The following is a 15,581-nucleotide window of genomic DNA, read 5'->3' as shown; positions in this document are numbered from 1 at the left end:
CACACAGAGAAGTGGAGGAAGGCTCCTCCTGCAGGCAGTTAACTTTCAGCTAGGCATAGGAAAGTGGAAAGGAAGAGGGGTGACATGGCTGAGTACGTGGTACACACAAAAGATTTCTGTTTTTTATTAGTTTTAATTGTAATTATTGAACGTTCTGTCAAATACAAAAAAAAATAAATCTGTGTCATACTTAGGAGGTAAGGGAGGAGACGTTTTGTAGCTCTCATACACATTAGATTACCACCATGTATTTTGCAAATATTCCATTTGGAAAAATACACATATTTATCATTTTGAAATCATTTTAAAGTGCAAAAAACATTGAACATTCAGCATATAACCTGGTGGACTGAAGCATATTTATTTTATTTTTTCAATTTTCTAAATTAATTATTTTGCATGCACTATACTTTTGACAAAAAATGTGCTTTTCATTTTCCAATATTTAAAATAAAACTGCCTTTATTATTAGATTGCAGACCTTGGGGTTGCTGCCTTTCAGAAATGGAGTACCCTCACAAGAGAGGAGACGGATCGGCAGAGGACTCAAAGCAGCACAGTGAAAACAAAGAATGCTGGAACATTAAGTTATATGGCTCCAGAACACCTGAAGAGTTTAAATGTAAAGGCAACTGAAAAATCGGACATTTACAGTTTTGGAATTGTAATCTGGGTGATACTGAACAACAAGGAACCCTACGAACGTAAGACAGTATCTGGTTTTAGCTGCACGTCATGCACTATGGAAATAGTGCAAGAAGGGTATTTCTGAAATATATCTCCACAGTATTTCAGGGATTCACTTGTAGACTTATTTTATATTTTAAGTATCTGTGTCTATCATTCATTCTTAGGGGTACTTTGCACATTGCGACATCGCTAGCATCGGCTAGCGATGCCGATCGCGATAGTACCCGCCCCGTCGCACATGCGATAACTTGTGATAGTTGGCTTTGCGAACATTATCGCTACGGCAGCTTCATACGCACTTACCTGCCCTGCGACGTCGCTCTGGCCGGTGACCCGCCTCCTTCCTAAGGGGGGCGGGTCGTGCGGCGTCACAGCGACGTCACACGGCAGGCGGCCAATAGAAGCGGAGATGAGCGGGATGTAAACATCCTGCCCACCTCCTTCCTTCCGCATAGCCGGTGGAGGTAGGTAAGGAGATGTTCCTCGCTCCTGCGGCTTCACACACAGCGATGTGTGCTGCCGCAGGAACGAGGAACAAAATCGTATCTCCTATTGGTGCGACATTATGAAAATGGCCGACGCTACACAGGTCACCGATTTCCGACGCTTTTGTGATCGTTTATCGGCGCATCTAGGCTTTACACGTTGCGACGTCCTTACCGGCGCCGGATGTGCGTCACTTTCGTTTTGACCCCGACGATAACGCAGTAGCGATATCGCAACGTGCAAAGTACCCCTTACTATTTTGCCCAAGTCAGTGGTTAACATACTGTACATCTATACATCTTTGAGCACTATTTTACAGTTGACCTTTATATAATTCATGGATATTGTGTGTACACATCTGATATTCACACATGTATTATGGAGCCCTGGCTTTATGGTATAGTAGTATTATCCTGTTTCCTCAAAAATAAGACCTACCCTGAAAATAAGCCCTAGTAGGACCTTTGGGGCTTTTTTGAGTAAGCTTAAAATATAAGCCGTACTCCAAGAATAAGACCTAGTTGCCGTTCCATAAGGAATTGTCCAAGCAGCTAAAAAAGTTAAATAATACAGCATGACTCTTCATCAAAGAAAGCAGACATCCCCAAAAGAAAGCAGACACTCCAAAAAAGAAAGCAGACCTCCCCCCCCAAAAAAACAAAAAAAAACAAACTTTGTACTCATCAGACTCCAAACAATTACAATGGTGGATGGGCTCTCATACAGAGATCTGCATTGCTTTCAGGTTCCTTGCCATTCCAGCTGCATTGCACTGCAGCTCTCACACACAGATTGGGTAGCAGTATCACTCCGCACGAGTGATACTGCTTCCAGTCACCAGGGGGAGCCAAACGCTGTAGAACAAAAGAGGGACCTGACAGCAATGCAGATTTGTATGATAGAGCCCATTCACTTGCCAACTCTAATTGTCTGGGGTCTGGTAAGTGTGATTCTTTTGGGAGGCATCTGCTTTCTTTTGGTGGAAAACTTAGCATTACATAGAAAATAATTTAAGCAGGTAATTTTAAACCTTTATAAATATATGTACCGACCACTTTGACTGGTTCTGTATCATGAGAATAGTAGATCAGATAAGAAAATGTGCATCTGAACCAGTAATAGGATTAACATATTATTATTTTATGTATTCAAGAATAAATGTGGATTGTTGTTGATGGGAAAATATAAAACATCTCCTAAAAATAAGCCCTATCACATATTTCGGACCAGAAAATAATATACCGTATTTCTTTATCGTTCCTATGGGAGACCCAGACCATGGGTGTTTAGCTTCTGCCTCCGGAGAACACACAAAGTACTACACTTAAAAGTGTAGCTCCTCCCTCTGAGCTTATACACCCCCTGGAGAACCAGATCTAGCCAGTTTATCGCTTTGTGTTCAGAAGGCATACATCCACACATGCATTCTCATCTGATTTTTTGATTTTTGGAAAGAGTTTGAAGAAAAGCGGGTCCAAGTCTGGACTCACGGCATGTCCCTTCTCACCCCACTGTGTCGGCGGTGTTGTTAAGGTTGATTTACAAGGCTGCAGCCTTACATGCCGCGCTCCTTCACCATCCCTCCTGGGCTCTGGCTTGAAGTGGGAGCCAGCACGGTCTCCATGCTTGGCAGGAGACCAGTCTCCATCCGCAGCCCTTCAGGATCCTGCCAGACCGGAGCACTCATCCCCAGGGACTTGGAACCCTGCGTCTCAGCAAGCTAAGTACCTGAGACGTTTATATATGGGGGTCCCTGTACTTTATTTTTGTGGGAGAGTGTGCTGAGTGTGTTTTATGACATTTCCGGCGGGTTCTCTGGCTGTCGCCTGAGAACCGCGCCGATGGTGCCTGCGCGCCGGCCGCGCCGCTCAAATTTAGGCCCCGGCTTCGCCGGAGGCCTAGTTTCGGTTTCACTGCCCTCGCATGTCACTCATGCAGAGGGACAGGCTCTGCTCCGCCCGGCGGCCGTTCTGGATACTCCCCACTGCTGGGGCGTCCCTCCTCCCCGGCAGGTCTCTATAGCCCTCCAGTTCCCGCTCCTCAGGACAAGTCCCGCCCCCTCTCTTCGCTCCGGCGGCCATTTTCTCAGCGTTCTCTCTGCAAGCGCTGGTCTGCAGCATCTCTGCTGAGTTGCTGTGCTTGGGGGTCCGGACTTCGGGATCTGGAGGGCACACAACACCGCTCCAGCGGTCTGGTAAGCCACAACCGGTCTCCGGTTGTGGACCTCTGATTATACTCTCTGGGGTTCATTCTCTGGCAGAGCCCCCAGTCCAGCAGCATGTCTCACACGAGGAGCAAGGCTCCAAAGCTGTATTCAGTATGCACTGCATGTAAGCTCCTGCTGCATGAACCGAGCATATTCCCACATTGTGATGCCTGCTCTAACCTGGCGGTGCCTCAGCCTGGAGTCTTACCCCCAGTGGTCTCTCAGGCTGCTCCTGCTCCTGTGGCTGAACCCCCGGCTTGGGTAAAATCCTTTTCTAGGTCTATCTCCCAGTCTTTTGCTGAGTCCATGGGACTTCTGTCCAGGACTTTGCTGAACATGCATCAGCCCCTTTCACAGGGTGCCTCTGCTGCTAGGGGTCTCTCAGGACCGAAGCTCACAGAGGATTCATCATCTGGTCCCAGACCCCGTCCTCCTAAGAAGAGACGCAGGGTTCCCTCTCCTTCCTCGTCCCGCGGCTCTGATTCAGGAGCTGACTCGCAGGACGAGGAGGATGCCTTTACGGGGGGCTCGGAGGTTAACTCCATGTACCCCATTGATCTGTCCGAAAGTGACTCAGATGTTAGTGATTTGATTGCGTCCATTAATTCTGTACTGGATCTCAATCCGCCAGTATCAGAGGAGCAACCCTCTCAGGCGAGGTAAACTGGTGCTTTTCTGCCAAAGAGAGCAAAGAGTGTGTTCTTTAACCACTCCAGTTTTAAGGCCGCTGTGACCAAGCCCAGGGCCTGTCCTGACAAACGCTTCCCAAAGCGTGGTTCTGATGACCACTTTCCCTTTCCACCTGAGGTGGTCAAGGAGTGGGCTCATTCCCCAAAGGTAGACCCCCCCGGTGTCTAGGCTCTCAGCCCGGACCGTTCTATCGGTGGCTGATGGCACCTCTCTTAAGGATTCCACTGACCGCCAGATTGATCTTCTGGCCAAATCCGTATATGAAGCGGCGGGGGCTTCGTTCTCCCCGACTTTTGCAGCAGTGTGGGCTCTCAAAGCCATATCTGCTTCTCTAGAGGGGATGCATTCCCTCACCAGGGAATCAATGCCCGAAATGGTTACCTTAACTTCCCAAGCTTTAGCTTTTTCGTCCTATGCCATGTCTGCCATGCTGGAAGCTTCTCACCGCACTGCGGTGGCTTCGGCTAATTCCCTCGCTATCCGCAGGATCTTGTGGCTTCGAGAGTGGAAGGCAGATGCTTCTTCAAAGAAGTACCTTGCTGGACTCCCTTTTGCTGGGTCCCGGCTGTTCGGTGAACAGCTGGATGAAATTATCAAGGAAGCTACTGGCGGGAAGAGTACTTCCATGCCACAAACCAAAACCAGGAAACCTGTCCAGGGCAGGAATCAGTCGAGGTTTCGTTCCTTTCGTTCCTCCAACTGGTCCTCCTCTAAGCCCTCGGCCTCGTCCACTAACTCAGCCAAGGACCAGAAATCCAACTGGCGCCCAAAAGCGCGTCCACAAAAGACCGCAGGAGGCGCTGCCACCAAGGCAGCCTCCTCGTGACTATCTGTCCGCGCCAGCAACGTCCTTAGTCGGTGGCAGGCTCTCCCACTTTGGCGACGCGTAGTTTCAACACGTCTCCGATCAGTGGGTAAGGGATATCATCTCCCACGGCTACAGGATAGAATTTTCTTCCAGTCCGCCAAACAGATTTTTTCTCTCAACTCCCCCCTGCTCCAAGGCCGCAGCCTTCTCACAGGCCGTGGCATCCTTGCAGGCCAACGGAGTAATTGTACCAGTTCCCGCCCGGGAACGGTTCAGAGGTTTCTACTCAAATCTCTTCCTAGTCCCCAAAAAGGACGGTTCTTTCCGACCCATCCTGGATCTCAAGCTTCTCAACAAGCATGTTCAGGTGCGGCATTTTCGCATGGAGTCTCTGCGATCAGTCATTGCCTCAATGACCCAAGGGGACTTCCTGGCATCCATCGACATCAGAGATGCCTATCTGCATGTGCCAATTGCAGTTTCACACCAGCGTTGGCTACGTTTTGCAATCGGAGAGGAACATTTCCAATTTGTGGCTCTCCCCTTCGGGTTGGCCACAGCTTCTCGGGTATTCACCAAGGTCATGGCAGCAGTGATTGCGGTCCCGCACCTACAGGGGTTGGCAGTGATCCCTTACCTGGACGACCTTCTGGTAAAGGCTTCATCCAGCGTGGACTGTCAGCGGAGGGTCTCGCTCACTCTCGCCACTCTAGCCCAATTCGAGTGGCTTGTCAATCTTCCCAAGTCCACTCTGACTCCGACCCAGAGTCTCACGTACCTAGGGATGCAGTTCGAGACTTTGCCGGCACTTGTGAAGTTGCCCTTAGTCAAACAGCAGTCCCTCCAACTGGCGGTGCGCTCTCTGCTGAGGCCCCGCCGTTATTCCCTCAGGCGCCTGATGCAGGTGCTGGGTCAGATGGTGGCATCAATGGAGGCTGTTCCCTTTGCCCAGTTCCAGCTGCGTCCCCTGCAGCTGGACATTCTCCGCTGCTGGGACAAGCGGCCTTCCTCCTTGCACAGGTTAGTGGCTCTGTCGCCACAGACCAGGAGCTCTCTTCAGTGGTGGCTTCGGCCCCTCTCTCTGTCCCAGGGGCGCTCCTTTCTGGCCCCGTCCTGGGTGATCCTTACCACGGATGCCAGTCTATCCGGCTGGGGAGCGGTATGTCTCCACCACCGAGCGCAGGGCACTTGGGCTCCGTCCGAATCAGCCCTTTCAATCAATGTGCTGGAAACCAGAGCCGTGCTTCTGGCTCTCCTAGCTTTTCACCATCTGTTGGCGGGCAGGCACATCCGAGTCCAGTCGGACAATGCGACAGCGGTTGCCTACATCAATCACCAAGGCGGGACACGCAGCCGCCTGGCAATGTTGGAGGTACAACGCATCCTTCAATGGGCAGAGGACTCCAAGTCCACCATATCCGCAGTCCACATCCCAGGCGTGGAAAACTGGGAGGCAGATTATCTCAGCCGTCAAACCGTGGACAGTGGCGAGTGGTCCCTGCACCCGGCAGTTTTTCAGTCAATCTGCCGCAAATGGGGCACTCCGGACGTGGACCTAATGGCATCCCGTCACAACAACAAAGTTCCCGTTTACGTGGCTCTCTCCCACGATCCTCAGGCATTCGCCGCGGACGCTCTGGTCCAAGACTGGTCCCAGTTTCGTCTGTCCTACGTGTTTCCCCCTCTAGCTCTCTTGCCCAGAGTCCTGCGCAAGATCAGAATGGAGGGCCGTCGAGTCATTCTCATTGCTCCGGACTGGCCCAGGCGAGCTTGGTACCCAGACCTGCTCCTTCTGTCCGTAGAGGTGCCGTGGCATCTTCCGGACCGTCCAGACCTTCTCTCACAAGGTCAGTTTTTCCGCCTGAATTCTGCGGCTCTCAAATTGACGGCGTGGCTCTTGAGTCCTGGATCTTGACGGCTTCTGGTATCCCTCCTGAAGTCATCTCCACTATGACTCGGGCCCTGAAGTCTTCCTCCGCCAAGATCTATCACAGGACTTGGAAAATTTTCCTGTCCTGGTGTCGCTCTTCCGGCCATCCTCCTTGGCCATTTTCCTTGCCGATCCTTCTGTCCTTTCTACAGTCCGGTCTGCAGCTGGGACTGTCCCTCAACTCTCTCAAGGGACAAGTCTCAGCTCTGTCAGTTCTGTTCCAGCGGCGTCTCGCCCGGCTGGCTCAGGTCCGCACCTTCATGCAGGGCGCGTCTCACATCATTCCGCCTTACCGGCGGCCCTTGGATCCCTGGGACCTCAATTTGGTTCTCACGGTTTTGCAGAAACCCCCCTTTGAGCCTCTTAGGGAGGTTTCTTTGTTTCGTCTTTCACAGAAAGTGGTCTTTCTAGTGGCCATAACTTCCCTCAGGAGAGTCTCCGATTTGGTTGCGCTCTCTTCGGAGTCACCTTTTTTGGTTTTTCATCAAGACAAGGTGGTTCTCTGTCTCACTCCGGACTTTCTTCCTAAGGTGGTCTCTCCTTTCCACCTTAACCAGGACATTACCCTACCTTCCTTTGTCCGGCTCCTGTTCATCGCTTTGAAAAAGCGCTGCATACCCTGGATCTGGTGCGTGCTCTCCGGATCTATCTGTCTCGCACCGCTGCTCTTAGGCGGTGCACTTCTCTTTTTGTGCTAACCACAGGTCGGCGCAAGGGCCTCTCTGCTTCTAAGCCAACCTTAGCCCGTTGGATTAGGTCGACCATTTCGGACGCCTACCAGTGTTCTCAGGTGCCTCCCCCGCCGGGGATCAAGGCACACTCGACCAAAGCTGTCGGTGCCTCTTGGGCTTTCAGGCACCGGGCTACGGCTCAACAAGTCTGTCAGGCTGCCACTTGGACTAGCCTGCATACCTTTTCGAAGCACTACCAAGTGCATGCTCATGCTTCGGCAGATGCGAGCTTGGGCAGACGCATCCTTCAGGCGGCTGTCGCCCATTTGTGAAGTTAGGTTCTGCCTACTTCTTAGTTTTTCTGTTTATTTCCCACCCATGGACTGCTTTGAGACGTCCCATGGTCTGGGTCTCCCATAGGAACGATAAAGAAAAAGAGAATTTTGTTTACTTACCGTAAATTCTTTTTCTTATAGTTCTGTATTGGGAGACCCAGCTCCCTCCCTGTTGCCTGTTGGCAATTTCTTGTTCCGCGTGTTTTCACCGGCTGTTGTTGATGACAGAGTCTCCGGTTGTTCCGGTTTTTGCTCTGTTTTTACTTGTGGGTGGCTATTCTCCTTCAGCTTTTGCACTAAACTGGCTAGATCTGGTTCTCCAGGGGGTGTATAAGCTCAGAGGGAGGAGCTACACTTTTAAGTGTAGTACTTTGTGTGTCCTCCGGAGGCAGAAGCTAAACACCCATGGTCTGGGTCTCCCAATACGGAACTATAAGAAAAAGAATTTACGGTAAGTAAACAAAATTCTCTTTTTTTCGGACTATAAGACGCACTTTTTTCCCCCCAAATTTTGGGGGAAAGTGGGGGGTGCGTCTTATAGTCTGAATGTAGGGCTGAGGGGAATGAGGGTGCTGCGGTGGAGCGGGTCATCGGGGGCATGAGCAGACTGCAGCAACGCCTGCTGTGACCACGTCGGCCCGCTCATTACATATGCACACCCATCCTTCCGCTCATCTCTCAGCGCTGAAGCTGGCGCTGACAGGTGGACGGGGGATGCGCGCATACTAAACAGCCAACCCACATGATCACCTCTGGCAACTACAGCCTGGAGTGATCATGTGCGGCTGTATTCACTGCCCCCCGTGCATCATTATCAGTGCGGGGTGCAGTGAATCAGTATACTCACCGTTCCCTCGCAGCACCGCAATCTCCTCCTGTCTGTGCCAGCCGCGGCTGTGTGGCGACTAGTGGTGCTCACAGCGATGACGTCATCGCTGTGCGCACGTGTCCACACACAGCCGCGGACGGCACAGACAGGAGGACATCGCGGTGCTGCAGGGAGCGTGGCCGGCTCCAGACTCCAGGGGCGATGCTGCCGGCACAGACATGAGGAGGAGCGATGCTGCGTGGAGCGAGGAAATGTGAGTATAAACGTTTATTTATATTTTTTTTGTGTGCCACAGGATGCAGGACATATAGCAGGATGGGGGTATATTGCAGGATGGAGCTATATAGCAGGATGAATGGGGGTATATAGCAGGATGGATGGGGGTATATAGCAGGATGGATGGGGGTATATAGCAGGATGGGGGTATATAGCAGGATGGGGGTATATAGCAGGATGATGGCATATAGCAGGATGGGGGCATATAGCAGGATGGGAGCACATACCAGGATTGGAGCACATAGCAGGATGGGAGTATATAGCAGGATGCGGCCATATGCCAGGATGGGTATATAGAAGGATGCGGCCATATGCCAGAATGGGGTATATAGCATGATGCGGCCATATACCAGGATGAGGTATATAGCAGGATAGGAGCACATACCAGGATGGCAGTATATAGCTGGATGGGGGCTATACCAGGATGAAGGACATATATATATATATATATATATATATATATATACAAGGCAGGAGGATCATTACCAGGATGTGGTACCTTAGTAGAGAATTTGGGGACATTACCCCCCATAATAGTGTCAGCAGCAGCTCCTCGCCCCATAACAGTGTGTCATGACCACATTGTTTGCTTAAAACTTTATTTTCCTATTTTCCTTCTCTAAAACCAGGGTGTGTCTTAAGGTCCGGGTGCGTCTTGTAGTCCAAAAAATACGGAAAGACCCAGTCTGATTTTTGGAGAAACACAGGTATGTCATGCAAAAAAGGGTCTACAATTGAGATAAGTGATCTACAGTATGTTACACCAAATTTTCAGTCAGATGTATGACGTTACACAGATTGGCTCAATCCATTTCTGTGAAAGCTTCAGTTGTGTGCGCAAAGTCACCATGTATCCCTAACCTAACTAAAGGAGGCCATAAAATAGAAAGAAGGTGGATGGACAAATCATTGAGGGTTTTTTCTAATTCTGTAGATGCAATTAATAATGAGCAAATATCAAGTTGTGTACGTATCGGTGAAAGACCAGAAGTAGAGGAAAATTTGCAATGTGAACTAAATGAAGCCTCAGATCTGATGGTGCAATGCTGGACCGGTAAACCAGAAGAGCGTCCTACTTTTCAAGGTCAGTCTTACAGAGTGTGTCTTCTGAAAATTACTGATTTGTTTAAATCAAATTCTATGATAAACATTTCAAGAATTTGTGATGTTTATTTAGTTTTCTGTAACAATATCTATTAAGAAAAATAAAAAGTCTTGCCGTTTTTTATACCAGCCATGTTATACATGCGAGGGGAAAAAAAAGCTGAAAAGTTCAATGTTTAAAAATTGCAATTGGAGAGGGTATTGCCCTAAATTGTGTACCCTCTTTGGCTATTGAACTAACATAGTTACATAGTTACTTAGGTTGAAAAAAGACCTAGGTCCATCTAGTTCAACCTTCCTCCACCAGTTCTACATTTAGTCACTAAGTCATTTATAACCAACAATGTTGTGTGTACTGAGGAAATCATCCAGCCCTTTTTTGAAAGCTGTTATAGTATCTGCCATTACTACCTCTTGTGGTAGGGCATTCCACAGTCTGACCGCTCTAACTGTAAAGAACCCTTTCCTATTTAGGTGTCGGAATCGCTTTTCTTCCACTCGCAGTGAGTGCCCCCTGGTCCTTAGTATTGTTTTCGGAAGAAATAAGTCATGTGCCAGTCCTTTATATTGACCACACATGTATTTATACATATAAATGAGATCTCCTCTGAGCCGTCTTTTTTCTAAGCTAAACATATCTAACTTTTTCAACCTCTCATCATATGGGAGGCCTTCCATTCCTTGTAATAGTCTAGTTGCCCGCCTTTGAACTGACTCTAACTTCTGAATGTCCTTTTTAAAATGTGGAGCCCAAAACTGGATCCCATATTCCAGATGTGGCCTTACAAGTGATTTATAGAGGGGTAACAATACGTTGGGATCACGGGATCTAATCTCTCTTTTTATACACCCTAAAATTACACCTATTTTTGTTGTTGACTTAAACTTGTGGTTAAATAAACTATTAGTTCATAGAGCATAGAAAATAGACTGTGTAAAGAAATGTGGACAATCGGCGTTATCTGAGCCTCAAATGTGTTTTATGTAAATTGTTGCCTGAAAAAATTGCCCTAGGAATGTTCTTTTTTTTTTTTTTTTAACCAAAACAGCATTTGTACTGGGTATCAGATAAAATATTTGCCATGAAAAGGTCTCAGCTAACATGTATCTATGCTTACAGTGGCATGTAAATGTTTGGGCACCCATAGTCAAAATTACTGTTATTGTGAACAGTTAAGCAAGTTTTAAGGGAACCTGTCACCAGGTTTTCCCCCATAAACGGCGACCACCACCAGTTAGCTGTTATATACAGGATTCTAGAATGCTATATATAAGAGCCCAGGCCGATCTGTATAACGTAAAAAACAACTATTATTATACTCACCTGAGGGGCGGTCGGCTCCGATGGGCATCGTTGGTCTCGCTCTGGCGGCTCCTATCTTCCTTCCATTGTCATCCTCCTTCTCTGCTCCGTTTGGATGACACATCCTATGTCATCCACAGAGGCCGCCATTGTGCTCCTCCACACGCACATTTTGATCTTCCCTACTGGGGGCAAAGCAAAATACTGTAATACGTGGAGGCAAAAGCAAAATACTGTAATACGCAGGTGCAAGGAAAGGTCAAAGAACACATGCGCACTACAATACTTTGATCTGCTCTCAGCAGGGCTCATTTTCCTTTTTTTGTTAATTTAAAAATGTAAAAGATGAAATGTAATGTTTTTTTCTTTTTTGCCTAAAATACAAAGGAAATGTGTCATCTTTAACTTTATGCCTTTCAGAGATCAGTTCATCTTTAATTTGCTTAACTCTTCACAATAGCAGCTATTTTGGCCAGAGGTGCCCAAACATTTCCATGCCACTGTATATGCTGTGGCTACTGCAAAGCCCTTAATGTGCTACTTAGTGAGCGCTAATGCTTCTAGCTGGAATAATCTTTTTAATGCCCAATGTTTTATCTTTAGACCAGTAATTTCCAAACGGGTATATGGCACAGGCTCAGAAACTGAACTCACTTATACAGGGTGGATGTAGGCTCCAGCTCTCATCTACCTATTTTCACTGTTATGCAGTAGATGATTGCTGATGGATTTGTAGGTTCAAGTATCTTAGGGAAAATAAAAAAAATGTAAACATTAGTTTAAAGAATTAAAATGATAAAGAAATTAATAAAGTAAGCATATTTGGTATCGCATTCAGGAAAAGTTAAGTGTCAGACTATATGGGGGGGCGTGGCCTGGACGGCAATGTGAAGAGACGTGTTTGTGGAGCTCTCCTGCAAACTCCCTTGATAAATCCCTGAATACCGCTGTTATCACTGCCTCAGCCGGCTGTCAGGAAGATAAGGTGGTGAGGACTTATCTGGGGTGAGTCTGGTGGATGCAGAGTGCCATGGTCCGTCACAGGCAAAAAGATAATGGAGGCGGGAAAGTCCCCAGCTCTCAAGATGGTGCCATGATAAGGCAGGAAGCTGAGAAAGTTAATGCAGCCTGTCAGGAGAGGATGCAGATTGCTGCAAAGCTGGAGAAATTTGCCCGGACTTCAGAGAAATCACATCAGTATATAGATAACAGAGGTGAGGAGGGAGAAGATAATGCCAGCTCTGATGAGATGGGGGATGGTGAAAAGCAGCAAGATAATACAGAAGTGGAGAAAGCACATAGTGCACAGGAGGCTCTAGAAAACCCCACTTTAAAGGACATTTTTGCAGTGGTGTCATTTTGTAAAGCAGCTCTGACTTCCCTGACGAAGCAAGTTAAGGGATTACAGGCAGAGGTTGCTGACATCAAGAAAGACCTCAAGAAAGCCGATCTGAGAACAGGAGCTGTGGAGGAGAGAGTGGGGATAATAGAGGATCATATTACAAAACTACAAAAGTCTGAAAAGACATTTGCACAGCAGATAGCTGAAATCATGGCAAAAAATGATGATTTAGAGAACCGCTCTAGAAGAAATAACATCCGAATTGTCGGCATCCCTGAGAAAGCGGAAGGAAGAAACCCCACTGAATATGTAGAAGACTGGCTCAGGGGGAAAATGGGTGCTAATGTCTTATCCAAGCTCTATGCTGTGGAACGTGCACACAGAGTCCCGATGCAGCCACAACCAGCAGGCAGGGGCCCTCGCACTATGCTAGCCAAGCTCCTCAACTACAGAGACAGGGACACTATACTGCGAAAGGCAAGAGACATGGAGGATCTTATGATTGATGGCCAGAGAATTTCCATATACCCGGACTATTCCATTTCTGTTCAAAAGCTACGTATGACTTTTACAGGAGTAAAGAGGCGCCTGCAAGAGATGGGGGTGCAATACTCAATGATGTTCCCGTCAAAGCTAAGAGTGATGGCGTTGGAGCAGGTGCACTTTTTTACAACTCCAGAGGAAGCCATGCAGTGGTTGGACGCAAACGAAAAGCGGATCCGTTTGAAGGAATGAGCTGACTGTCTGAATCTGCAGTGTGTTGGAGAAGGCCGGCTGAGGCTCTACGACATCCTTAGGAGCTTACAGGGGACCCTTCTTGTTTTTTCTTTTTTTTTCTCCTTCCCTTTGGGATTGAGGTAGTATGCAGGGGGAATGCGAAGGGTTTGATGTGAGCTTCGCAGGACATGGGGACTGCCTAATTAGGCGCGGTGGTGGTATTTACAATTTGAGATTCCAGTTTAATTACTGTTCGCCATTTTACTGTTATATTGGTTAAGTGGAATATGATTATACATAGACAGGGGGGGGAGTGGAGAATTGTTGGAAAAGGGACGAGTTTTAAAATGTGTCTAAGAGGGGAAGGCGAGGGAGGTAGGGGGGAATTTAGTAGGGATTATGGACCAGGTTTGGAAAACCCGATGCTTCACGGGAGTACTCGAAAACACGAAGTGGTGGGGAGTAGGAGGGGAGGGGAGCAGGGGGGGAGGGGGGAAAGGGGTAGGGTAGAGGCAGCATGGGGAGATACTACAAGGTTTGATGGTTTTACTGGGTGGGATAATGGGGGATAGAATTAAGGTGTTGAGTTGGAATATTAGAGGGTTATCAGATAGGTCTAGGAGAGCAGCAATAATTAAATATGTTCAAGACCAGAACCCGTCAGTAATATGTCTACTAGAAACGCATCTAACAAAGGAGACAACACATGTTTTAAATAGGAGATGGGTGCAGAAGGCCTATCACTCCACCTTTTCCAACTATGCAAGGGGTGTATCACTGCTGATCCATAACTCTGTGCAATATGAAGAGATAGAAGTGTATGTGGATAAAGAGGGACAGTGTGTGGCCGTCAAGTGTAAAATATTTGGCAGACTCATGTGTATAGCTGCAATATATATACCACCTCCATATAAGTGCACCAAACTAAGGGAGATAAGGGAGTTCTCTGAGAAGGGGGGAGTAATCCCTTTTTTACTGGTGGGGGACTTCAATAATGTGATAGACCTGTACCGGGATAGGAGTAGTAGACCTCCAGGTATCCAGGATAGTTGTATGACTTCGTTTGGCACTCTTATTGGGGAACGTGGAATGGTGGATGCCTGGCGAGTGAGGAATGGGAGGGTATCCTGCTTCTCTTGTTATTCGGCTTCACATAACACTCTGTCCCGCATTGACATGGCTCTAGCTAGTGATCTGATGGATGCAATGATAGGCGACGTGCAATATCTGACAAGAGTGATTTCAGATCATAGCCCGATTCTAGTGTCCATACGACGGGGAACCCGGACAGGGGGAAGGAGGGGAGAGTGGAAGCTTCATCCAGCATGGATCCGTCATATTAATATGGGGAATATAGAACGGGATCTTGGGGATTTCTTTATCCACAACGAGGGTAGCACTGGTCCGCTGGTGGTATGGGATGCGATGAAGGCATACCTCAGGGGGCTCCTGTTCAGAGATATCTGTAAACGTAAAACACAGACGAGGCAGGATGAGAAAGATAGACTGGAGGCCTTAGATAAGGCAGAGCTGGAAGCAATCCGGAGTACTACTACGGACGCGAAGCACAATCTTAGGCAGGCGCATGAACAGGTTAATAAGATGCTTTTGGAGAAGGCGGTAAGGAAGCAGGCATTCCAAAAATTGCATTTTTATGAGGAGGGGGAAAAAGTTGGTCATCTATTATCGGTCATAGCTGCAGCTCAAAGGAGTAGTTCATTTGTGCATGGTATGGACACGGTGGAGGGGACACAGGTCACTGAGGTTGAGGAGATCCTTGGGGTCTTTAAAGATTTCTATCGCACGCTATATTCTTCTAGCGGAGAGATGAGGGCGGAAGAGGTGGACTCATTTCTTGAGCGAGGTGAGCTTCCGGTGTTGTCTGTGGTGGATAGAGATAAACTGGAGTCACCTATTACTATTGATGAACTGGAGGGCGCTCTGCATGGCATGAGCAATGACAAGGCACCGGGAGCAGACGGGCTACCAGTTGAAATTTATAAACAGTTAGAAGGAATCCTATTACCCAAACTATTGAAAGTCTTTGAGGTGGCGGAGGGGGAAGGTGTATTGCCTGAATCTATGAGAGAAGCAATAATAGTAGTAATTCCTAAGGAGGATAAAAATCCGAGGCTTCCAGACTCATATAGACCCATCTCGTTATTAACAGCGGACGTGAAGCTTCTGGCTAAGG

The 15,581-nt window shown here is 48.0% G+C and overlaps 1 protein-coding gene across 2 annotated transcripts in view; it reads left to right on the top strand.

Annotated features, from left to right (window-relative positions):
- The window catches only part of RIPK1 (receptor interacting serine/threonine kinase 1), a 66,830-nt gene that overhangs the window by 16,882 nt on the left and 34,367 nt on the right, over positions 1-15,581 (top strand). For both annotated transcript variants that reach the window (XM_075314807.1, XM_075314808.1), the window contains 2 exons: positions 473-704; positions 9,856-10,005. In XM_075314807.1, coding sequence (XP_075170922.1) covers positions 473-704; positions 9,856-10,005 — 382 coding nt within the window. The remainder of the gene's footprint in view (positions 1-472; positions 705-9,855; positions 10,006-15,581) is intronic.

The sequence above is a fragment of the Anomaloglossus baeobatrachus genome, chromosome 6, assembly GCF_048569485.1.
Source record: "Anomaloglossus baeobatrachus isolate aAnoBae1 chromosome 6, aAnoBae1.hap1, whole genome shotgun sequence".
NCBI classification, from domain to species: Eukaryota; Metazoa; Chordata; class Amphibia; order Anura; family Aromobatidae; genus Anomaloglossus; species Anomaloglossus baeobatrachus.
This window is presented reverse-complemented; position numbering and strand designations above follow the sequence as displayed.